General features: G+C 32.3%; 1 protein-coding gene across 1 annotated transcript in view; it reads right to left on the bottom strand.

The window, feature by feature from the left end:
* Window positions 1-26,012, bottom strand: part of ATM (ATM serine/threonine kinase) — a 123,090-nt gene that overhangs the window by 57,139 nt on the left and 39,939 nt on the right. Inside the window, 11 exon segments of the mRNA XM_074304330.1 lie at window positions 557-728; window positions 2,879-2,974; window positions 5,378-5,510; window positions 12,014-12,178; window positions 12,491-12,665; window positions 13,654-13,853; window positions 15,017-15,143; window positions 17,053-17,168; window positions 18,906-19,152; window positions 24,196-24,365; window positions 25,259-25,435. Coding sequence (XP_074160431.1) covers window positions 557-728; window positions 2,879-2,974; window positions 5,378-5,510; window positions 12,014-12,178; window positions 12,491-12,665; window positions 13,654-13,853; window positions 15,017-15,143; window positions 17,053-17,168; window positions 18,906-19,152; window positions 24,196-24,365; window positions 25,259-25,435 — 1,778 coding nt within the window.

Below are 26,012 nucleotides of genomic sequence, written 5' to 3' on the forward strand. Positions count from 1 at the left end.
TTTTGAATTTCTATATTATTGTTAAGGGCACAACCACTGCTTCAGTCATCCAGGATCACAACTCCATATTCATCCTAAATTTTTCATTTTTCATCACACAAGGAATCAGGTTCAAATCTTGTTTCTAACTCTATAACTGACTTGCATAGGCCTCCTCCTATAGTCAAGTGGCATAATGGATAGAGAGCTGGGCCTACAGTTAGGAAATTTGAGTTCAAATTTGACCTCATATACAATACACATATAAAACAAAACTGATTATCTGATAATCTACTGGATTGTGTGCTATTTCAAATCTAGTTGAAATCCAAATCTAGCCTCAGACTTACTAGCTATGTGACTCTGGGCAAATCATTTAATCTTATTTGCCTCAGTATCCTCATTTGAAAATGAGCTAGAGAAATAAATGGCAAACTACCTTTGCCAAGAAAATACATCAAAGAGCTGGACATTAGAAAACAACTAAATACATGGAAAATTCACATATATGAATTTCATTCCCTATGGGACAGAAAAATTAAGCAGTATTGCATAGAAACAATCATTAACTACTCACCAATCTTCAACCAGTGCATTATTTAAGTATTTGAGCATTATAAAGGTCCACTGTAGTTCTTTATCCTCAAATAAGTCAATGGCCTTAGAATAAGATGCATCTTTACCATGATGAATGGCTATGGTAGAAAAATCTATAGGACCCACTTCTCCCAAGCAGTTTCCAATGGCCTCTATAAATAGAAACACCATTTTAGTATAAGTTGAATTTGCTGCAGAATTGCCTACTTCACAATTCAAAGTTTAGATTGGAATAAAGAAATAAAGAAACAAATTTATTTAGGTCTTGCATGTCCTCAAATTTCTAACAGTTTTAGGCTCTTTTTAACACCAGTTACCTTCCAGTATCACTAAATGATCGTAAGTCATAGAACATCAAAGTCTCTAGACAGATCATTCAGCCTCTCAGCCAGTAAGCAATGGAGAGGTGACAGTAAAAACTAATTATGGCCTTAACATCTATCTATATACTATGTACAGAATATATGCATTTAAAGAAGTGAACTTGCAATTTTAACATAAGCTGAGAAATTTACAGACATTTCCAAAGACTTGGCGTGATAAGATGTACACTTAAAATATAGGAATAAAAGAAATATGCCTTACTCAAAAGAAATAATTCTAACGAAAAAGGAAAGGAAGCAGCACCTTTAAATCATGAACATCTATGTGTATATAAAAATCCACAAATGAGAAAGTGGGATGTGCATTTGGGTATATATAAAAGGGAAGACAAAAATGACAGGTTTCACTCTTGGAATCTAAAAGAACTTACAAATGAGCCTAAGTATAGCACAATGGGAATTTGGAGATAGAAATTTTATAGGGAGTAGTTTTAGTAAAATGACAAGGTCAGGAGCAGATTTTAAGGATTTGGTCCAAATCACAATGAATCAAAACACATAATCAGGACAGTTTTCTGGCACATGAATTATAAACAGTAATGGCATAAAGCTACCCTGGAAAACTGCCAAGCATTACATCAGGTATTTGGGCTCCTGCAAGGTTCTGACAATGTCTAGGTTTGTATCAAGAGAAGGTGCATTACAAGTGTTCAATACTTTCTAGACTTTAAGAGTCTGCTATAGTCTCCAAATGCCATGCCAGCCCCTCCTCCCATTGGTAACTTTTTTTCTGAGGCCTCCATTTTAGAGAGGTCATAGGCAGCTGATCTTCATTCTCTTACCAATCATGCCTCTGCCTTCCTGGACATCCATACCATGCTCCACCTCAAGAACCTTAATTCTACCAGTTGGTTTTCAGTTCCCTTTTGTGTGATGTCTTCCCAAATAGAATGGAAGCTCTGTGAGGATGGAATTTTTTTCCCTGCAGTGTCTGGCATATAAGTAAGTGCTTAATAACTAACTAATTGTTGCCTTGTGAAAAAGAAGGTGAGATTTTCTAATTAGAGGGCTTAAAAAGAAATACCTTTCTACTGGATTGTGTGCTATTTCACAGAAACTATACACAAAGCATGGAATGCTGCTTTACTCCCTAAAGTTTAGTCTCAAAACTTTTTTGAAACAACCCTGGCACACAACTGACTAGCTCTGGAAGTAGGAAGGTATTTGTGATTTGCTCCAAGTCCTTTCTATATGCATATCTGTAATACTTGTTTAAATAAATAATTAACATGAACAAATACTGTCCTATCATCCACTTTTAAGTCTAAGCAGGGAAAAAAGAAGTATGAAAGAAATCTAACATGCCTTATTTCCCTAATACCCAAATTACCAAAACCACTGTACTTTTCTTTGGTGGTAGAGATTTTCATGCACAAGATCTAAACAACTGGTCATAAAAAGTTAGAGACATTTATTAAGCTAATTAATTTGCCTTGTGATATATGACTGTGATGGAATAGTACTGTACTAGAAGAAATGATGATCAAGTTGCTTTCAGAAAAACCTGAGAAGATAAAATGAACTGTTGCAAAGCAAAGTGAGTGGAACCAGAAGAACACTCTACACAGTAACAGCAATAATATGGATGAACTATAAATAGCTTAGCTATTCTCAGGACAATGATTCAAGATAATTCCAAAGGACTTGTGATGAAAAAAGCTATCTACTTCCAGAAAAGTAACTGATAAGAATCTTAATGCAGACTGAAACATATGTTGATTTTTCTAGGGGTTTTTGGTCTCTTTTCTTTTACAGGACTGATATGGAAGTATGTTTTGCATGACTTCACATGTATAATTGTTATGACATTTTTTTGCCTTCACAATAGTGAGAGAGAGGTTGGAGGGAGAAAATGCAGAAATCAAAATTTCTAAAAATGTGTGTTAAAAATAAATAACAAAAATTTTAAAATCAGTTACCTAAAACTTCCTTTTCACCAGTATGATTTATTGCCATCTTGGATAGTTGCAGTAAACTCACAGTAAGCTTCACCATAATGCCATCTTGTGGGTTATCTAAGATTATGAAGAAAAAAAAATTACAAAGATTTCATTTTTACTTAAAATATAGATGTATCAGTTCAAAAACAAATATTTATATGCGAAGCACTTGTTAGGAGTTGGAACATAAAACAAAAAAGAAATAATTCCTGGCTTCAAGGAGTTTACATTTTACCAGGTGAGATAATAATTACAACAAGCAAATAAATTATCTGATTATAATTCACTGATCATAGATTCAGAATTCTAAAAATTGCCAGAGATCATCAAGTTCAATCATTTCCATTTATAAGATTTATAAATGATAAAAACCAAAGCTCATACAAGTAATAAGTAGATTTGAAGTATTTGTTTTTCAAGTGTATTCCCCTCAATAAGTATGCATTAAATGTTTGAAATACCTTTAAAAGTAAAATACCCTTAAAATATCAAATGCAACTATATAAATAGTAAAAATGCAACCCAGCAACATCTGAAATATAGGAAGAAAAAACTTTATGGGGAAAATTTTAGGATGAAAGCCAAAGACTCAAAGCAACTCCTGAATGAACAAAATCATTAGTGCTAATGATAAAATACAATCAATATGGTAGAAAGAGCACTGGACTTGGAAAAGATATAATTTTGTCAGTCAATACCTATGGGACTTATGGAAGTTCAGGGCAGCTAGGTGGCACAATGGATAAAGTACCAGCCCTGAAGTTAAGAGGACCTGAGTTCAAATCTGAACTCACACACTTTCTAGCAGTGTGACCCTGGGCAAGTCACTTAACCCTAATTGCCTCAGAAAAATAAAATAAAAATTTCAAGTTCTCATATGCACAAATGTGGCAATAATATTTTGCGAGAAACCAAGGAGAGAGAGGGAGACAAAGAGAGAAACAGAAAAGTGTATGTGTGTGTGTGTGTGTATATATGCTATTATTAAAATAAAACACAAAAAGAATACTTAGGAATTACTGGAATATAAACTGGTACATATTCTCTTCCTTCTAGATCTCCAGTAATGGAGTTCAATGAAGAACACAGAATTCATAACAAAAATGCCTGTAGCTGGATTTCTATAGGAAGGATATTCTCACTGGTCCCAGTTCTTTCATTAAAAAAAAAAAAAATGCTGATGCTTTTTCTTTACATCACAATCATGACCCACTCTTAGAATAATTCATGTCTAGAAGAAAAATATTATCTATGAAAATAAGTTTGATAATCTTTGATGGGGAGAAGGCTAAAAAACTACTTTAATCATATATAGAAAAATTAACACTATAAGATAATGTAACAGATGAATGAATACTAATTCAAAAAACAGCAGATTACCATGTACATAAAGAAAGTTTCCTAATATTACATTATAACTGTTTCAACTCAAGAACAAAATGCACATATATCTGTATTAAATCATATGACATGTAACTCAGATCACATTATTCTAATGCTAAAAAACTTTTAATGACTCCTAATAACTTACTGAATAAAATTCCAACTATTTAGCCTAGCATTCAACGTGTCCCATACTTCGGTCCCAATCTATCTTTCCAGGTTTTCCCAGGTCCTCTTTGCTTAGCTTGTGTTTTAATCAAACTGGACTATTCATTGTCCCCAAAACAAATTATGGTGTTTTCATCATCTCCATGACAAAGAATGTCTTCCTCCTATTTCTATCATCTTTCAGGGCCTACGTTAAATGCTATCTCTTCCATGAAAACTATTGTAAAATTTTAGCCAAAAGTAACTATTCCTTCTTCTGAACTGTACTACTCTGTATCACTATTATATGTTCATTATTCTCTATTTTGTATTAGTTATTTGTATTCATTTCTTTCCTACCTAGAACATAAACCAGTTCAAACCATAGACACAATCTACATCTCTGTAAATTCTTCAATATCTAGACAAGTAATTTGCATCTTTCTTTCAATACAAACAAGAAACCAGTGTAAAAATAACAGAAAATTAAGGTTTAGTTACACTTGAACCACAGCAGAATAATGGTGGCAAAGAACAAGGATAACTGTAACAAAATTTACAATCAATGTTACAGACAAATGCATTAACCCTCACAACAGGAAGTCATCTTGAAAGGATATGCCATTCTACTCTAAGTCATATGAAAAAAAAAATGTCCTTAATCTAGGAATATACATTAACAAAAATTAAAAACACTAATTAGTGTTAGAAGAAACTCTACTAATTTTGTTATTAGTATTTATATAAAGTGACATGTAAAAGTATTACAGGTTTGCTTCTAAATCTAAAAGATCTGATAAATAAAAATCTAAACTCTAAAAAGGTATAAATTAGGGAAGATGAATATTATGAAAGGAGTTTCTGCTTTATTTTAAAACCTTTCTTAATTTAATTCCTCTAAGTAATGAGTTTCTAACATGTAAAAACCATGCCATAATAATTTGGTACCTTGAGATTCTTTCAAAAGGTCTTTCATTTGATCTTTATGTTGTTCCAATTGCTTTCGAAGCTCCTTTAATCCTTCAAGTCGGGTCAAAGGTAGTGAATCACAGACATTTACCGAAAGGAAATGATTAATTTCCTAGAAAGAAAAATTTTAATTTAAAATTGCTTCCAATAATAAATAAGAATTAAAGATTGATTTATGATAGCTCTAGAAAAAGTATGCCAGTATACTAGATTGTATAGGATGTAAAAGACATTACAGATAAGTTCATGGAGTAACAAGCATGGTAGTGTTATAACACTTATTATTAGACAGTCCCCATACTGAAGAGTTTAAAATAAAATAAAAAATAAATAAAATAAAATAAAGATATACATATGAAATTATAATATGCACATATCAAACAGACAAAATGTCAAACATAAAGCTCTTCCATTTTACAAAACATTTTGTACAACTAGACTATTTGTCCAAAGTCACACAAGAAATGAAAAACTAGAAGGCAGGTTTCCTGACTCTCCAGTTCAATGTGCTTTTCATTATATCATTTATATATATATATATATATATGTATATATATATGTATATGTATATGTATGTATATGTATATGTATATGTATATGTATATGTATGTATATGTATATGTATGTATATGTATATGTGTGTGTATATATATATACACACACACATATACATATATATATAATTTCACTATATCATTTAAAGCTGACTCTAATTCAAAGAAGACAAAATTATTTTTTTCTTATAACAAATTATTTCCAGAATTTCAATGTTACCCACTTTGCAACTAAATGTTATCTGACCTAAATCATCAATATAAAATTTTCACAGATGGAATTATTAATGTATAGAAATGTCAAAATAATATCAATGTTCCCCTTCTAGGAAGTTCTATTGTTCACCTTTCCTGAATCAAAAAGGTAATAAAAACTAATAGAAATAATAGTTCTTATCATGGTTTGAGGCAAAATAGAAATGAAAAGGGAAGAAAATATATTTTTTAAACATACATGTCATAATATAATTTTGCTAAAAGCAAATTTGGGCCAAGAACTCTTAAAGAATAAAATTCAGTTCCTGATTTTAGATGTCTAAAATGGTGCTATTGTTTAGATACATCATAAAAGACACACACAGCAGGCTCAATGAAAGCATTTATCTAAGGAAGGAAGATTCCAGTAACTATAGATATTACCTGGAGAATGAGATTTTTTTTTCTAAAACATACAGGAATAAATCTCTTTTTTTCATTTCAATTTCCTTTTTTTTCAAATCATTCAAATTCAAGTCTTTCCTCTGAAGTTACTGAAAGGGTCTTTGATCTAAGTTGGAGGATCTCATTAATTTCCAAAGACTCAATTATCCTCAATGTGCATATATATCACTATCAGATATATCTAGTCTTAACCTTTATGCTCCCAGTTTCATATCTGTAAATCTTGAACAAGATATCCAACAGATATCTTAAAATCAACATGTCCAAAACTTAATTATCTTTTCCCTAAAATCCTCCTCTCTTCCAAATTTCCGTATTTTTGTCAAGGGCACTACCATCATGCTAATCATCCAGGCTCATAACCTAAGTATCGTCCTCAACTCTTCACTCTCATCTCACATATCCAAACTGCTGACAAGTCATATTTCTACACATGGAATATACCTTCTTCTCTCCTCTGACATAGATGCCAACCACATGAAGATGCTTCCCTCAGCTTGGACTACTGCAATAGGCTTCTGCTTGCTCTCTTTTCTGTAAGTCTCTTCCTGCTGTATTCCATCTTCCACTCAGCCATCCAAGCCAATATCTTAAACACAAGACCAACTATAATCTTCAAGTCTTTCAGAACCCAACACACCTGGATGCATGGTGGAGCTTGCTATTAGTATTGCTCCCTTCCATGAATGTGGCACACAGCTAAGGAGGGACAAAGATTTTTAATGTGAGGCAGAATAATAAAGACTCAAGAAGTTTCCTGACTTTCATTACTACCTTCTCCAGGAACCAAGAAGAAAAGACTTCCATAAAATACTATCTCCAGAAGCGTAAGACTCTGGCTGAACCAGCATGGAATCTACATTTAACTAGCTGGCTTGTAATTAGATTCTCTGGCTCTTCCCTACCTCACCAAACTAGAGGAAGCCATGTGCGCTTCCAGACCAAATCCTAGGGGATGGTCTCCATATCTCTGCCCTCACATCTTGCCCAAACCCCAGGTTCAGGTTTGGATCTGACCACCTACTCTTCAGAGTTTGTCTTAAACACATTCTTCGATACCTCTCTACCCAAACCTGTCTTCCTCCTTCTGTCACTAGATCTCATCATCTTTACTCTGTCCTAAGACTTGGATGTCTTTATCACTGGAGAAGCTGATTCCTTTCAATTGCTGTAAAAAAAAAGAATGACTAAAAAGGTAGAGTAGGGTTTATGTATCTGATTTTGTAATTAGCTGGGGTAGTGAGAGTGAGACTTAAGTGACAAAACAATAATATAGCAAGCTGGGAAAAAAAAAAAAAAAAGAAATAACACATAGACAAACATACACACACCCTATTCAATAAAATTCAGTGAGTCATTATTATCATTCTATCACAAAATCCTCATGTAAACAAACCTACTAGCATCCATGACAAGAGCAAAATCAGTAAGTAAATATTCAAGGAGTTAATTTTGAATCCCTCACCTAAGTAGCAAAAAAATAAAAATCCACTATTCCTAAAAGGAAATGTAATTAGCAATCAGAAACACTGAGTCTAGTTTCTAAGGAATGGCATAAATATAGAAAAGCTTATAACTGGCAAGATTGTTATTCTGAGGCTGAAGAATTAATTGATCATAGCAAAGCAAACCATGAAGAAAAAAAAAGAAAAAGTTTATGCAATGATCCTCCTGGGGAATAACTGCAAGCTGGAAAAGGCAGAGCAGCACAGAGAGTGCACAAAAATCTAGAAAATGCATCACATTAAAAAACCAAGACAAAAATCATACAGTCCAGATAGATAGGGGTCTGTGGATAGTGAGAATAAGATCTGTTGCATTCTAGCAACCCAGAACTAAAGGTGGACCAGGCTATGTACCAATGAAAGAGGAGGTCCTAGACACATTCAGGGGAGGACCTCAACCTCATGCAGCCTTCAAGAAAAAGGAATAAATGGCAGCTTTATCATTAACGACTAAGTTCTCAGTTAGAAATCCAGAACAGAATGAGGAAGGGCTCAAAGCCTATGAGAACAGGTCTAGGCTACATACTGAGTAAAAGAACTTCAGAGGCAAGCTGAAACTGACAAGGGCTTCAATTCCAGCCTACAACCTAGTCTAAAGTCTAGAATAGGATAACTAAGGCAGGAATCCCAGACCAAAGGGAAGCCTACACCTCTCTTACTTTGAAATTATAGTGTTTTCTAGGTGGACCAAAAAAAAAAAAAAAATCGACTCCATGAAGCAACAAAAAATATGGCAAAAAAATAATATGAAAAAAGCATAAAATATCTCATAGCAAAAACAACTTGTCTGGAAAACAAATCAATAAGAGAGAACTTAAGAGTCACTGGACTATCTGAAAAGCATGACCAAAAAATAGACTAAACATAATATTTTAAAAAATTATATGAGGGGCCAGTTAGGTGGCACAGTGGATAGAGCACCAGCCTTGAATTCAGGAGGATCCGAGTTCAAATCTGATCTCAGACACTTAACACTTCCTAGCTATGTGACCCTGGGCAAGTTACTTAACCCCAGCCTCAGGGGGGAAAAAAAATTTATGAGAATCAATTGGAAAAAATATTAAGTGCTCCTCAGAAGCCGAGCAAATATAATAAAAATGACAATGCTACCTAAATTAATCTTATTTAGTGCCATACCAATCAAACTCCCAAGAAATTATTTTACAGATGTAGAAAAAATAATAACAAAAGGTCAAGAATTTCAAAGGAATTAATGAAAAAAAAAATGCCAATGAAGGTAGCCTAGCTATGCCAGATCTAAAATACATTATAAAGCAGTGGCCATCAAAACCATTTGGTACTGGTTAAGAAATAGAGGAGTCAATCAGTGGAATAGGTTAGGATCATAGGACAAAATAGTCAATAACTATAGCAAACTCAAAGACCCCAAGCTTTTGGGATAAGAAATCACTATTTGACAAAAACTTCTGGGAAAATTTGGAAACTAGTATGGCAGAAACTAAGTGTTGACCCACACCTAACACCACACACTAAGATAAGATCAAATGGGTTCATGATTTAAACATAAACAAATTGGAAGAATATAGGATAGTTTACTTCTCTGATCTTTCTGGAGGAAGGAATTGGAATTCATAATTAAACACCAAATAAATAATTTTGATTTATATTGTTAAAAAGTTTGTGTACAGACAAAACTAATGCAGACAAGATCAGAAGGGAAGCAATAAATTGGGAAAACATTACATTTAAGTGTTATGATAAAGGCCTCATTTCTAAAATATGTAGAGAATTGATTTAAATTTATAAGAATTCAAGATATTCTCCAATTGATAAATGGTCAAAAGATATGAACAGACAATTTTCAGATGAAGAAATTAAAATAATTTCTAGTCATATGAAAAGATGCTCTATATCACTGTTGATCAGAGAAATGCAAATTAAGACAACTCCGAGCTACCACTACACACCTCTCAAATTGGCTAAGATGACAGAAAAAGATAATGACAAATGTTGGAGGGGATTTAGGAAAACTGGAACATTAATACATTGTTGGTGGAGCTATGAACGGATCCAGCCCTTCTGGAGAGTAATTTGGAACCATGCTCGAAAAGTTATCAAACTGTGCATACCCTTTGACCCATCAGTGTTTCTACTAGTCCTATATATCCCAAAAAGATCTTAAAGAAAGGAAAGAGACACACATGAGCAAAAATGTTTAAGGCAGCCCTTTTCATAGTGGTAAGAAACTGAAAACTGAGTGGATACCCATCAGTTAGAGAATGGCTGAATAAGTTATGGTATATGAATGTTATAAAATATTATTGTTCTATAAGAAACAATCAGGAAGATGATTTTAGAGAAGCCTGGAGAGAATGACATGAACTGATGCTAAGTGAAATGAGCAGAACCAGGAGATCACTGTGTATAGCAACATCAATATTATACAATGATCAATTCTGATGAACATGATTCTTTCCAACAATGAGATGACTGATGCCAGTTCCAATGATCTTTTGACAAAGACAGCCATCTATACCCAAAGAGAAGACCGTGGAACTGAATGTGAATCACAACATAACATTCTCCCTCTTTTTGCTGTTGTTCATTTGCATTTTGTTTTCTTACTCATTTATTTTCCTTTTTGATCTGATTTTTCTTGTGCAGCAAGAGAACTGTATAAATATGTTTATACATATTGGACTTAACATATATTTTAATGTGTATAACATATATTAGATTGCTTGACATCTAGAGGAGGGGATGGGGGAAGGAGGGGAAAATTTGAAACACAAAACTATGAAAGGGTCAATGTTGAAAAATTATTCATGCTATATTTTGAAAATAAAAAGGTCAAAAAAAAGTCATATGAGAAAACTGCCCAAAGTTCTTTAGAACTAAACAGCAAAATGAAAATAGAAAGAATCCATGGGTAATGTTAAAAAAAAAAAATTTCAAAAATGTAAAATCAGGTAATATTAAAGTTAATATCCAAAGTCTACAAATTTAAGAAAAAAATACTACAAAAAGACAGAAAGAAAGAATTCAAATACTGAGAAGCCACAGTCAGGATTACACAAGATTCAAAATAAGACCACAGAAGATTATAGCTACCCTTAGAAAACAGCAGAGAATACAGTATTCTAGAAGGCAAAATATAAAGTCTTACCAACTAAGAATAATTTACCTAACAAAACTGAGCAAAATCCTGCAAAGAAAAAAAAAATGGATCTTTAACGAAACAGAGGACTTCTAAGCACTCCTGACAAAAAATAGAGTTTGAATAGTTAATTTTGAAATACAATCACAGGAGCCAAGAAAAATGTTATTTAAAAAACAAACAAACAAACAAACAAACAAAAACAAAAGCTGTTTTGATGAACTTAAAAAAAATAGGGTAAGACTATATTAGATGTATACATAAATGCTTTATTAGAATTACAACTGATCAATCACCTTAGTAATCCTACCAAAAAGGGAAATAGTTAGTTGATGAGGAAGCTGCTGTCTCTATAATTATTGATACTTTTTTTTTTTTTTTTTACAATTCCATTAGCCTCCTTAACAAACATTCTAGAATTCTGCTAGAAATTGAAGATAAAAACAGTATTTTATAGACTCTCTCTCTATATATATAGATTCTATGCTCTTCCCTTTTATGAACATTCAGACATTGGTCCTTTTTAAGTCCAATGGCACCACTCCTATGCTTCTTAAAAGATCACTGAAGGGGCCTCAAGTTTTTCAATATGTAAGAATTTAGTTCACCTGAAATAGGTATTCTTGAAAGAATGAGACAATCATGTGACTTTAAAAAACAACTTTCTAGTGATTATTCCATGTATTTATTTCTAGACACTCTTTTTCTTAATCTTTCCAGTGATACAGGTTATAAATTCTTTATCACACAGTAATTAATGGATTAGTTATTACTTTACCTCCAAAAGTGAAAAGGGTCCTTTACTGTATTTGATTTTCTGCTGAGTGATACGTAAGTCCTTAAAGGCTTCATGATCAGGAAATGGGTCTAGGAGTCTAATTGTGTGATAAAGGTTTTCATTGTCTTTGTTTTCTATCACTAGATATTTCAACAGGTCTAAGACCTAAATGAAAATAGAAAAAAAAAAAAAAAATTGAAAAGGAGGAAAAAATGGCTTTACTGGAATTCACAAAATTACAGAAGAGTATAATCAAGGAAGTCAAATACAATAAAAAGTTGTTTTTAAAATACACAATTCTGGTTTTTTTTAATAGCAAAAAATACTAGAACCACTTAAAATGAGCAATTTCTTACATATGGCTATATTTAAAACATTATTTTAAAAATCCAGGAATATGAAGTACACAAAAGACCTATGGTTATTAACGACATTCTATTTTAAGGAAATGTTTATTGAGATGGTCTAGAAAATTACCTGTTCCTGAATCTCCAACTGGTCACCCACTAAAGGTATAATTGTGCCCACAATAACATGAAGGTGGCTTTCCAAAGCATCCCTACAGTAAGTCACTGCTGTCCGGCAAACCTTACTTAACAGGTCACAGCAGATTGAAAAGCTGCGTAATGATACATCCATGAAGTGGGAAGGCCTAACACAGGAAGAAAAAAACTTTGTTTTTAAATTTAGTTTCTTTCTTAGTTCAAAAGCCAAACACTTCTTTTCATCTCCTCTAATAAGTATATAGTTTGGGAGAACATTCATTTTTATAAAATCACATACTTTAACATACAATAAAAACTGAAATGGAAAAGTAAACAACCTTTTGTTTTAATTTAAATTTTAAAAATGCACTAGTCACATATCAAAGCCCTTCAAACTTTCTAAGACTATAAATGAAAAGATACTGCTTATTTGCATTAGTGAAGGGAATTAAAGAAATATGAGTTACCCATAACCAAGAATTTACAGATCTATCCCTCCTCCCACAAAATTTAGATATTATTATATGTAGATTTGACAATTTTTATTTTGTGAAAAAAATAAGAGATATAATTTAAAATTAAAATCTAGAAAATCCTTTATTTGTTGTGTAATTTCAGTCTCAATTACACTATTTGTAAAACTGAAATGATACCTGGATTAAAGGATTTATTGTGAGGATCAAGTAAGATAATAAATGTAAAGTGCTTCACAAACCTTAATGCATTAGATAAATATCAGAGAGCATTGCTCTTTAAAATATCTTATGGGCTCTTACATCAAGGCAATATCTTTAAAGATGTATTTGAAATAAAGTGAACAGAATAAAGGATAAGAGTATAAAAGTAATGATAATAATATCAATTATCATTTCTATAGTGATTTCTTTCTGCTAGTTACTATGCTATTAGCACTTAGCAATTATTATCAAATTTGATATTATCTAAATCCAAAATTATCCTGGGAGTTGGCATTATTATTATTCCCCACTTTACAAATGAGGAAAATGAAGAGAACATAGGTTAATTGACCTGCCCAGAATCATGCAGCCAGTGCTTCAGCTCAGATTTGATCTCAGTTCTTCCTGACTCCAGGCCCAGCACTCTAGGTACCACATACCTATCCCTTAGATTATATTAATCAAATAAAATATTTACCTATTATTGATATAGTGGATTAAGGTATAAATAACATCTCGAAGAATAAAAGCCCAAGCTCCACCCAAGCCACTTTTTATTTCTCTCAGTAATAGATTAACAAAGAGATGATATACTTTAAGAATTCTATTTTTTTTAAATACATTATTTGTTTCAGCTGCTTGTTCACATATGGCTAAAAGGATTTTCTGGAAGGAATCCTAAAAAACAAACAAAAAAACTTGAATGAAAATCTTTCTAAACATGCCAAATAGCATATTCATAATAAACTTTTTTATTCAAATGTGCATATACAACTTAGATATAAGTCAAATCAAAGGCAAATTATTATTGCAAAAGTTATGAATTACTTCCTTAAACTATGAATGAAAGCCAGTTTTAAAAGATACTTATTTTTTTCAAATGAGCTATAATTTGAAAGAATGTTTTTGTACCAAAGCAAATATACTCCCATAAAGAAATGCCCAAAGTGACATGTGCCATCCATCCTTAGAAGAAGAGAATCTAAGGAAAGAGACAAATCTTAAAAGAAGCATAACAAAAGAAGATATACCTCAGTAAGCAGATCTGGACTACAGTCCTATTAAAGAGAACAATTTAAGAAAACCTCAGATGGGACTTAGATTAGCATTTACCTGTGAATGCTGTCTCAGCTTCATTCCTAATTTCTATTCCCAATGCTTAAAGTCATTTTTTTCTAACTACAATAAGTTAAAAGAATTTTATCTATATACCCCAATTGTGATTGAGGCATAAATAAATAATGAGTGTGTGAAACATAAAAATTATAAAATAAAAATTTTAAGAGATTTTTCTACTTTCTATGAAATATATTTAGCTTTGTGATGAATTTAATTCTTAAATCATCCTTCATCCATCTTCAAGATGAGCTGCTAATTCATCTCCCGAGGACTTTATTTTTTATGCAATAAAAATTTCTTCACCCTATACTCCGTCCTTGGACTATTTTTCTCAAATCAGCAGTATCCTTCAACTTTATGGTCTTACTTCTGATTGGCTGGTTCCTCACAGAACCTACAATTTATGGAGGCCCAGGCAAAGATGTGTTCATCTTTATCTAAGCTGTACTGTTGACTCATCTCCAAAGGACTTTCTATACTCCTTTTCCCTTAATGTTTCAGATCCCTTTTACTTCTTTCATTGTCTTCTCTAAAATATAAACTCCATGGGAGCAAGTACTATCTTTCTGTTTCTATTTGTATTTTCCTGTGCTTAACATAATTAAGTGCTTAATAAACATCTGTTTACTAAGACGTTTCATAAGACTTACAAAGAGTTCATATTTCTGCCTGAAAAATAAATCACTTTCTTTTTGGTTAATTGAGTTATAATTTATACTTACTGGGCTCTTAGAAAGAATGTCTACAATACTTTTAAACTTGGTTTTATGGCAATTGCTGATGTAAGCCAACGTTGCTTTGATCACATGTGATGGAAAGTATGGAGGATTAGGGGCAGGATCAAGGTCCCTAAAAGTTATAAAAAATAATGAAATGATAATCATCACAATAAGATTGCTTAAAAAATATTTCAACTGTATTAAGGGCATGAAGTGCCCAAAGAAAAACAATAGCACATAATAAGTGAAATAAAAATAAGATATTAAAAGAAGTCAAATTTTAATTGAAATTATAATATTACAGCTGATATACAGTATAGTCTGTGTAGTTCTAGTAACAAATAAATAACAATTACCCATTTGACCAATCTATCACAAGTGATTTTCTTAGAATAACAATCAACATCAGTTCTAAAATGGCATTTTGATTACTACTAATTCAAATACTAATGCTATTATCAATTTTCAAAACTCTGGTAATAATTATGTACTTCTCTGAAATGAACAAACAACTTTATTTTAAAGTTAACTCAATCAACTAACTATATAAAACACAGATCACAGAGAGATTGTGTGTATATGTATGTGTGCGCACATATTCAGAGATCAGTTAGACTCTCTTAATAGCTAGCAAGTTGGGACTCATGAGAAAAAGCAGTCTCCTCCCTTTCTTTGCAAAGAATGGGAAAATATGAGTGTGACATCTTTCATGCACTATCAAGACTTAGCTGATATTTAGGCTTATTTTGTTGAATTGACTTTTGATTCTTTATGACAAAAGGAGGAGGTGGATTCATTTAAAAATAAAGGTTGTATAAAACCAAGATATTAATATTAATAATTTTAAAACAATAAGATACTGGATGCCTTTAAGTAAACAAATCAAATAAGACTTTTTAAAAGAAATTGAGTCTTGATGCAATACACAAGATAAATCTTAATTTTTTGGTCCAGACTAGTAATGTTATTCTTGCCTTCTCTAGAAATTTGAAACTCATCTTTAACTAGCAGTCTCAGAATTGTCTGGGACACTAAGAGGTTAAATAAATCATTCACTGAAGTGTTACTCACAAGACCTGAAAACAGGTCTTTTTGACTGGTGTGAAACACTATGCAACACTGTATCACATACCCCTCCCGCCTCTGCTGAAGGTCATCATTCCCTTCTTAGAAAAATGGTTTTAAAGAATAAAAATAAAATATACGGGAACATAAAAGAAACAAGTATATAAAATATAATTATCAAAATATTTTCTTTTAAAGTTCATGGATACATTGTTAAATAGACCTGAATTAAAGAGAAAGAAAGTAGAAGTAGGGAGTCTTGCTTCAAGATTCTGGTTATATAACTCTGTGTTAGGAGTAGTGGTGCTGGACTAAAATGTGAATGGGAGAAATGGACAAGGGGTAAGTCCAAGAAACATTTTCAAGAAAGATAGGGCAAGGTATGTTAAATAGAAATTAAAAGTATTATTAATCACAGAAAATTAAATTAAATGTGTTTTCATATTTCATGTAAGCTAAGTTAAGTAAGTTTCAGAAAAGAACAGATTTTTAACAGTCTTAAACGTTTGTTGAAGATGAAATCTCAAAAAAGACATTAAGATCACTAGTAAGATCAGAAACTCAGTTTCACTCTAATGATAGGGTTAATGTTCAGAGTAAAGAAAATCCCATAATGATTAAGATGACCAGGAAATCATGAAAGTAATAGGTATAGCTCATAAGTTCAGGTATTTTGAAAAAAGGACCAGAAGTTAGATAGCATTATAGCATTTAAAAAGGATAGAAAGGCTAAGGAAAGCTCCCTTAAACTAGGAAGGAGATTCTGACAAGATCTTGGAATCAGATCATATTTTGATCTATAGATATCAATTTAGAGTGATACATATACACATTTGACACAACATTCAATCTTGGAAAACAGATATTTGTGAACATGCTACACAACTATCCTAGCCCACCCCACAGCCTTGTCCTTCCCACCTCCAAAGGAATTTGAAGTTGTGGTTATTTCTTTAAGTTTTAAAAGTTCATACCCTGAAAAGGGAGAGAGGTCAGTGCTTTCACTAGTTTCAGTATCTGCTGGCTCATGTAATGTCATCAATAGTTCCACTATGATCTCTGCCAAATTGCTGTTAAGTAAGTGATCAATCTGCAAAGACATTAGAAAATTAGACAATTGAAAAGACAAAGAAATTAGACAACTGAAATACTTTGACTTGCAAATGCTTGGCTTACACATAAATGTCCTTTGGAAGGAAAACCAATCTTAAGAAAATGAACTTTCTTTCTATTCCTCTACTGCTTCTACTTTGAATTTTCCATGTTCTTTACCTAAAAATTACAAGGCTGATGGTAGTGACTAAGATTTAAACTCTAGAAGCTAATTATCGTTCCTATTCTATCACTAAGATTGGGAAATTGGGTTGATGGTCATACAGAAGCCTTTCCAGCCCTCCATTTTTTCAGCTCAGAGTACTGACTTCCACCTAACCTAGCTCCTACAGTGAAATATAGAATAGTACAAGTTTCCATGTTCCTCTGAAATGTAGATGAAATATGTAGTTCGTAGTAAACCACAAAAACCAATCATCGGTATATGACAATCTTTTCCTTATAAAACTTAAGTGAAAAAGATGATAGCATAGGAAAGAATTACTTAGCTCCTAATTTCTTTATTCCTAATCACAGAACAGTTAGAAAATCTCAGAAAGTTTGTGTCAGAGACAGTAAGATAAAGGGAAACTTAGGAGACTACAATCTGTTCAATTCTGAGTTAGGAAAGAAGAAATGGCATAGGAGAGAATTACTTATCTCCTAATCTCTTTATTCCTACTCACAGTTAGAACAATTAGAAAAATCTCAGAAAGTTTGTGTTTGTGTCAGAGACAGTAAGATAAAGATAAAAATCTGTTCAATTCTGAGTTAAGTAGGTCTGATTAGAACCAATCATAATGGCAATGAAAAGGCAATAGCAAGTAAACAAGATGTCTCTGGTCCAAAAAGTGCTCTTGGGGAGTTACATCAAATGTCTTAAGATTACATAGGTACTAGTACAATCCACGGACTACTTATTATTCTATAGGACCAATTCACTTCCTCAGCCAATCACTACAATGACATACACAAACAAGCTTATGTGGAAATTCTTATTACCTCTAGGGAATCCTTCTTCCATTCCTAAACCCTAGGTAGCTTTTGTTGGTATGCAACTTTTACATCCAAGAATCACTCAATGGCTTCAAGTCACATGAATGCCTGCTTGTGTTGCCAAAAAGGTTTAAAAGTCCTCTATCCTACTGAGAGGAGAGATCAAAAGATATCTTTTCTTGATATCTCATGATGGATCATTACCCCATGAAAATAGTTATATGAGGGAAAGAGACAGTAGGGTTTAGTGCATGTTTTGAAAACAGATAAAACAAGTTCTTAAGTGCTAACCTCTAGACATAATTACCTTTTTTTTTATTATTATATTATTAATTTTTATTATATGGGAAAATTCTAAATAACTAGCTTACAAAAAATTCTGGACTTATAACTTGAGGTTTGCCATTATGGTTAATACTTTAAAGTCCATGAATGAAAGTTATCAAATCTTTCACCTTGACTCATTTTAAAATGTCACTTTTGCTTATCTTCTCTATGGAATACTCTCAAATATACTTCCATGTAAAACTTCAATCCTGCATCATATATTTAAAGATAAAAAAAAATTAATTCTTTTAAAATATACTATCAAAATATTTTATAAAAGTATTAATGCTAAATGAATCAATAAAACCTTGAAGTCTGAAATCTAGTGGCACTCTAATTAATAAATGGATTAAAAATTTATATAGTACACATAAATATATACCAGAAATAATTAAGAAACAATTGCTCATACCTGTTTCCCTAAAATATTTTCATCCTTAAGCATATCATATACTTTAGTAGCAGTGTCTCTTCGCTCCGATATATCATTGTTCACCGTGCTCTCAAAGGCAAAATATGGAAGAATGTTTACAAGGATCTTTGGAAAACAATCTGTTAGAAGGTTTTTCCAATCCTTCTGGATCTGGTCAGCAATGGACTTCACATCTTCAAACTGACCTCTCATCACCAAAAGTGGAATTAAAACCTTATAGCAAGAACTGTAGATGAAATAATTTTAAATTACAAGTAGTAGTTTTTGTAAAATTCCACTTTATAATAAGCTTCTCCCTTCTTCCCAATCCCAAGTGTGAACTTCTGACACATTGATATGCAAAACTTTGTAGAGAAGATCCTTATAATAATATATATCTGCAACTTCTAAGCCTAGCAGATACTGGCAAGTTAAATGAGTTGCTTATGGCCACACATTTATTTTGTATGAGAGGTTAAGATTTAAACCCAAGTCTTCCTCAGCCTTCCAAACACAGTGCCACACTTCCTCTCAACAGCTACAAAAAAATAGCAAAATAATGTTCAATATAATTTTTACTTTTTAAAAGTATTTTTCTCTGACTTTTTATTATTTCCATTTACAAGGGGGCAAAAGCAAGAACAAAATGTAAATATAAAATATAACATCTGAATCTTGGTTCTCTTTTCAAATGAATGGGAATTTGATTTTAATTTGGATTTATTACACTGTCTCATCAAGTTTTAGTTATCTTAAATCACCATCAAATGTCTTAAGATTACATAGGTACTAATACAATCCACGGACTACTTATTATTCTATAGGACCAATTCACTTCCTCAGCCAATCACTACAATGACATACACAAACAAGCTTATGTGGAAATTCTTATTACCTCTAGGGAATCCTTCTTCCATTTGGTCTTTGCCAGACACTGACAAGTTTAAATCTTTCAGTTTTATGCATTGTTTGACACTGCTAATCAAAAGGCCACTAAAAATTTAACTTGTAATCCAATAAGGACAGCATTAGTAATACCTCACCGAAAGGCCTAAAAGCTTTTTAAAGCAAAATTACATATTATTTTAATGTATCAAACACTTTTTTGTATAATTAAAGTGAAACTATGTATTCTTCAAACTAATATATTACTTTTATAAAAAAGATAAATTGAAGACTATCATTTTTAAAATCCTATCTTATCCCATTTCACAATTTCGCAGGAACATTCTGATACATGCTTCTATCACTAACACAAAATTTGTAGAGAAGAAAAAGTACATAAATTAGTAGGTGGTTATTTGGTCTCCTTGATGTTCTTCTTTCAGTAATAATACCATCTGTGACTTTATCCTACCATTAAGTTTTAAATATAATGAGAATCAATTCCTACATAGTTTCAAAATTATTCTATCTCTAATACAAATTTCTCCTACATATACTTGGTCTGGTTTGGTTGCTGTTTCTGATTCTATCTTTTTAATGGCCATTTCCATGTCCTCATTTGGCATTCGGGGACAAAAATATTAAGAGTCTAAATTCTACCATCAATGAAGAAAAATTTGTTATACTTTTCCACTTTTTAGCGTATTTTCTCACTTCCAATTTCATTTCTAAATGAGTTTCAATCAATCAAAATGCATTTATTAAATGCCTGCTATTTGCCTAGCACTGTATTAGGTGATTTAGATACAAAGCCAAAAGTGAAAAAATTCCTGCTTTCAAGAAGCTTTTTTTCTACCTGGGAAAAGATTTAAGTGAGTATACATAAAATTTAAAAAAAAAAAGGGGGCAGCTAAGTGGTGCAGTGGATAAAGTACTAGCCCTGAAGTCAGAAGAACCTGAGTTCAAATCTGGCCTCAGACACATAACACTTCCTAGCTGTGTGACCCTAGGCAAGTCACTTAACCCCAATTGCCTTAGTATTAAAAAAAAAAAAAAAAAAAATTAAACAAAAAAGGAGTACAGGGTGGTTAGGGAAGGAAGGCACTGCAATAGTTTAGGCAACAGGGAATAAGGGCAGTAATTAAAAGTTGTATGAGAGAAAGGGAATATAAGAGAGAAGTAGAAATAGAAATGCTAAGACTTGGAAATATACTGGATAGGTAAGATCAGGGACAGTGTGGAACACAATGCCAAGATAGTGAAATTGAGAGAATGAGAATGATGGTAGCAGAAACTGGGAAGTTCAGTAGAGCAAAAGGTTCTGGGAAATGAATTCTGTTACGGACATGTTGAATTCAAAATGTATATGCAACAATCCAGTTTGTAACATCCATATGCAGATTAATTTGGGATTGTAATTCAAGAGCTACAATAAAGCTAAATATAAAAATGTGGGAGTCCTCTAATTAGAGGTGATAATTAAGCTCATAAGAACTAATGAGGTCAATCAAAGTAAAGAAGAAAAGAAAGAGAGCCCAAGATTAAGTTGAAGTGTATACATGGTCAAGGAGTGTGATACAGAAGTGTCAAGAAAAGAATGATGATCTTGGGATGATCAAACTTAATTAGATTTCATATGAAATCTTCTGCAAACTCATTTTTTCTTTCACTACTTTTCACAAGCAATACTATTCCTAATCTTCCATTATAAGAGTTTATAAATGTGTTTCTAATTTAAATCTCTTGTCTACAATGTAACTTTTCTTAGCAGGAAGATCCAGTATTTGTTTGCTGATAAGATTTATGGTTTCTTTTGGTTTTCTTGCACTAAATTGCTTTGCTCCTGTTAAATTTCAATTGAAAATGGAAATGATCCAAAATAATTCTTAGTTCATTTTTCACTTTTTGAAATCATTAAGACTGAACAGTTCAGATTGGAGGTACAAATATACATGTTATTTTTTAAATCTATAAATGATTACCAAACTTTAACAAATAATCTAATAGAATATACTTATAACAGTTATCTCTTACTATTAAGATAGAACAATAAAATTCACATTTTGTGATATAATTAACCCTATTACCTAAAGCTTTCAATGAGATTCTTAAAAGTACAAATGATAGGTTTTTACTGGTTCATCATCCTTAGCAAATCCTCTCAATGCATGTATAACCCCCACAATGTCTCAGATGAATTCTAGATTAAGTCTTTTCTCCTAAACTCCAGTCCCACACCCTTCAAGTACTTATGAAACATTTTAAACTGAATCTCCCATATATGTTGCAAACATATCCACAAATAGATTCACTCATCCAAACACACCTCTTCTTCACTTTCTTGTTTCTCTGAAAGGTACTTCTACCCTTTACATCTCCTAGGCTCAACCTCAGCGTTACCCTCAATCTCTGACTGTCCTTCATGCATTTAGCGTGAAGATTGAGATTATACAATCAGTTGGCAAATACTGCTATTGCATCTATCCCTTTCCTTCCTTACTTCCCCGAGTAAACAATAAAGTCAATAACTTCACAACTTGGCTTAAACCAATCTTTCTGATATCATTACCTACTAATCCTCTTTCCATTCTCTAGGATCCAGCTAAATTATATTCCTGTTCAAGGGAGACAAGCACCTCTGGCATGAGAGCTACCGAGCCTTTTCAAGGCTGCTTTCCACCTCTGGTCTTTACCTGACTCACCCAACTCTCACCTGTGGCTCCAAGAAGCTGTTGCATGTACAGTGACCACACTCTGGTAAACTGTTTCAGCAGATAAGCTGAAATCAAGTTGAGGGCAACTGAGGAGTCTCAAACCCTTTGGTGAATTAAGGAGATGTTTACTCCAAACATGTGAAGATTTTCCCTGGTGAAATAGGCAGATGAGAACAATTTGTTCCAATGACTTAAGCAGGCACTGTTAAGCACTCAGAACATGGTTAGACACAGATGATGTCAAAATCATAGGAGACACTGAACTGCCCATAATGGCATGCCCAAATCAAAGAAATTTCTGTGCTCTATAAGCAATGAGAATTGCATTTATCTCAAAAGAAATGAGATGAGCAAATTTATAGACTTCTGCATTCCAAATGTTTATATGGACTATTTGTACTCGACCTGTGCTAGAGCCTTCCAAGTTTGTATTAGCCTAATCACTAGTTGGACACCGTGTACCTTGATTTTAATATATTTTAGTTCTGTCTGAGAACACAAAATACTCCATTTTTTTGTGCTGCCTTCCATAACTATAAGAAACTTTTCTCAACTCCATCTCTTAGAATCCTTCCCAACTTAGTTCAAGAAACTTTATACATGAAGCCTTTCATGATCCCTTCAACAGCTCCTGCCTTTCCCACACTACCTTGCCTTTATTTTGTATATAGAAAACAGTCTTCTTAGAACTCACAATTCTCCATATACTTTTCAATCCACTGACAATGCACTTCTTACAGTTCCTCCACCTGCTATCTCTGGAACATTCACTGGCTTTTCCCTCATATCTGGAATATTCTTCCTCCTGATTTCAGTCTGCTGGATCTCCTAGCTTCCCTTAAGTCTCAGATAAAATCCAACTTTCTACGGAGACATCTTTTCTAATTCTTCTCAATTCTAGTGCCTTTCGTCTATTGATTATTTCTTATCATGCTTGCCCTGTGTCTATCCTGTTGTTTCCATGTTGTCTTATCCGTTAGAGTGTGAGATCCTTGAAGACCAGGTCTGTCTGGTGCCTTTCTTTGTATCCTGATCGCTAAACATAGTGCCTTCTGCTTAGTAAATGTTTACTGATTGATATGAAGGAGATTAAGACACAAGAAGACTGGAAAGGAAGGTGGCTAGATGGCATAATGTTTACAGCACCAGCCCTGACGTCAGGAGGACCTAAATTCAAATGCAGCCTTAGACACTTGCCAGCTGTCTGACCTCACTTAACCTCAAGTGCCATTGCCCAAAAAAAATTAAAAAGAAAGAAAACTGGAAAGATAAGAATGTATATGTTATCTACTATCTCCTAAGCAAAATGTAAACTCCCAAGAGCAAGGGTTATTTCACTGTTGTCTTTTTATCTCCAGAGCCTAGGACAGTGCTTGGCACACATAAGGTGCTTAAAAAATGCTTGAAGACAGATATCTACAAAGGCATGAGTCTTCTGTGAAGTCTTCAATTTACTCATTTTCTTAATTCTGACCCATATATTCAAATATATTTTTCACCTTTCCTTTTACACTTAAGTTATGGATTATCAAAACACAAACACCCACACTCTCATGCTCACACACACTTCACTAAATTTAGACTATTCTAAAGATTTACTTCTTTGTTCTCTACAATAGATACTGATTGTCTTCCTGAAGAACTTTTTGCTTAGGATCACATTTTTAGACACATATTATTTGCAAATCTACCTGTAAAAATCTGTAATGTTTGTGTAGTTCAGTAAAACAAAAGGAAAAGATGACAAGTTATATCCAACATCTTGTAATTTCAACCACTCCAAAACCAGATAGTCTAGATGAGAAGTCATGAAGTCTTCTAAGTGTTTATACTCAAAAACTTCGGAGACTCTCTTCAAAACCTGTGGAATCCAAAAGAACACTCTATTTTATTTAAAGGAAACATTCAAGATGAGGTACATGTAAGCCCTCGTTTACTCCCTTAAGAAATAATACAATCAAGAACATCTAGTTATTCTGCATGAAAATGACACACAAACATGACCCACACAATATTGCTTTTTGCTAACAGTGTTTTTGATACTGCCATTAATATAATGTTCTAAAAACCCTAAGTCCCCATGATGAAATGGAAAGAGGAAGGGATTTCTAGTCAGAAAATCTGACTCAGGTTCAAATTCTGATTCTAATATCTAGATAACTGTTCTTTCTCATCCATGAAAAGACTATTTTGTTTGTTTTTTCAAGGAGGAGGGGGCAGCTAAGATTAATTTTAATATTATATAGCCTTAGTATTTATTTTAAACTTTTATTACCCACATTTTTGTGTGTGTATAACATTAACCTACCCATAATATTATTTTATGGAACTGATCATCATTACATTAAAGGTCTTCTTTTTGATGAACTAAACAGTAACATAAGATAGTGTGTTTATATACTTCTTCAAGATGAATATAAATATAAATAGAAGCAAAATATATACTACATAATGACTATGTAAATAAAATATTTTATTTACAAGAAAATTTTAACACTTTTTGGAATATACTTGTATGGTATCCTAAAGATCTTAGTGCAGTATTAAGCTATTAAAACTAAAACTTAGAGATTAATTAATATAGTAGAATTTAAGCTATTAAGGTTTAAAACTACACTAAGACCTTTGGGACATCTTTTATATAGACATTGTAACTTTAAAATTCTGTTTAAAATTATTTTCAGAAACACTAAAAATATTTACCATGGGATATATGTAAATAACAATTTAAAAATGAAATTTAAAAATTTTTACCTTTTTTACAAGTTGGGGTTCTAACCCATTTTCTTTCACTGACTGGAATATGGCAAACAAAGCCTGTTTTTCACACACAGGGCTACAGTATAAAATCATGGATACTGTCATCAATAAAGAAGCTTTTCTATTATAAGGCTCATCTAGCAGTTCACCAGCAGTAACAGGACTTCGAGACTTCAATGGGGAAAAAAATTTTTTAAATAAATAATGGATAGCAAATGACATCATAAATAAACTAATGAGAATAAAACTAAAAGTACTTACAAGAAGCTATGATAAACTCAACTATTTGTACTGTTCTAATCCAGAGGTAGTACTCAAGAAGAAAGGACAAAAAATCCACAGAATCATAGAATTTTAGAAATCAAAGGGACTTAAGAATTTTTTAGGTTTCTTCATTAAGAAGAATTTACTATTAATGAGACCTTATCAACAGGACTACAGGAAGGAAAAAAAAAAAACTCTTTAAGCTAGAATAAAGGAGCTTTTTTTAAAATCAAAAAGGCCCCAGAATGTACACAAGAGAAAACAGAAGTGGTTATCTAATTTGTCATCTATATAATTCCTAGTTATATATTGCCACAATCATTTAATTTAATGAGACTTTATGTTTCTATAAAAGTTTCCGTAACTTTTAGTTACACAATTGCTTTCACAATAAGATTATTCTTCTTAAATACTTAAGTATTCAATCATATCTTCCAAATATTGATAGAATTTTAAATCTTACTGTACCTTATGAAAAGTAGGG

Source organism: Sminthopsis crassicaudata, chromosome 3, assembly GCF_048593235.1.
Source record: "Sminthopsis crassicaudata isolate SCR6 chromosome 3, ASM4859323v1, whole genome shotgun sequence".
Classification (NCBI taxonomy): domain Eukaryota; kingdom Metazoa; phylum Chordata; class Mammalia; order Dasyuromorphia; family Dasyuridae; genus Sminthopsis; species Sminthopsis crassicaudata.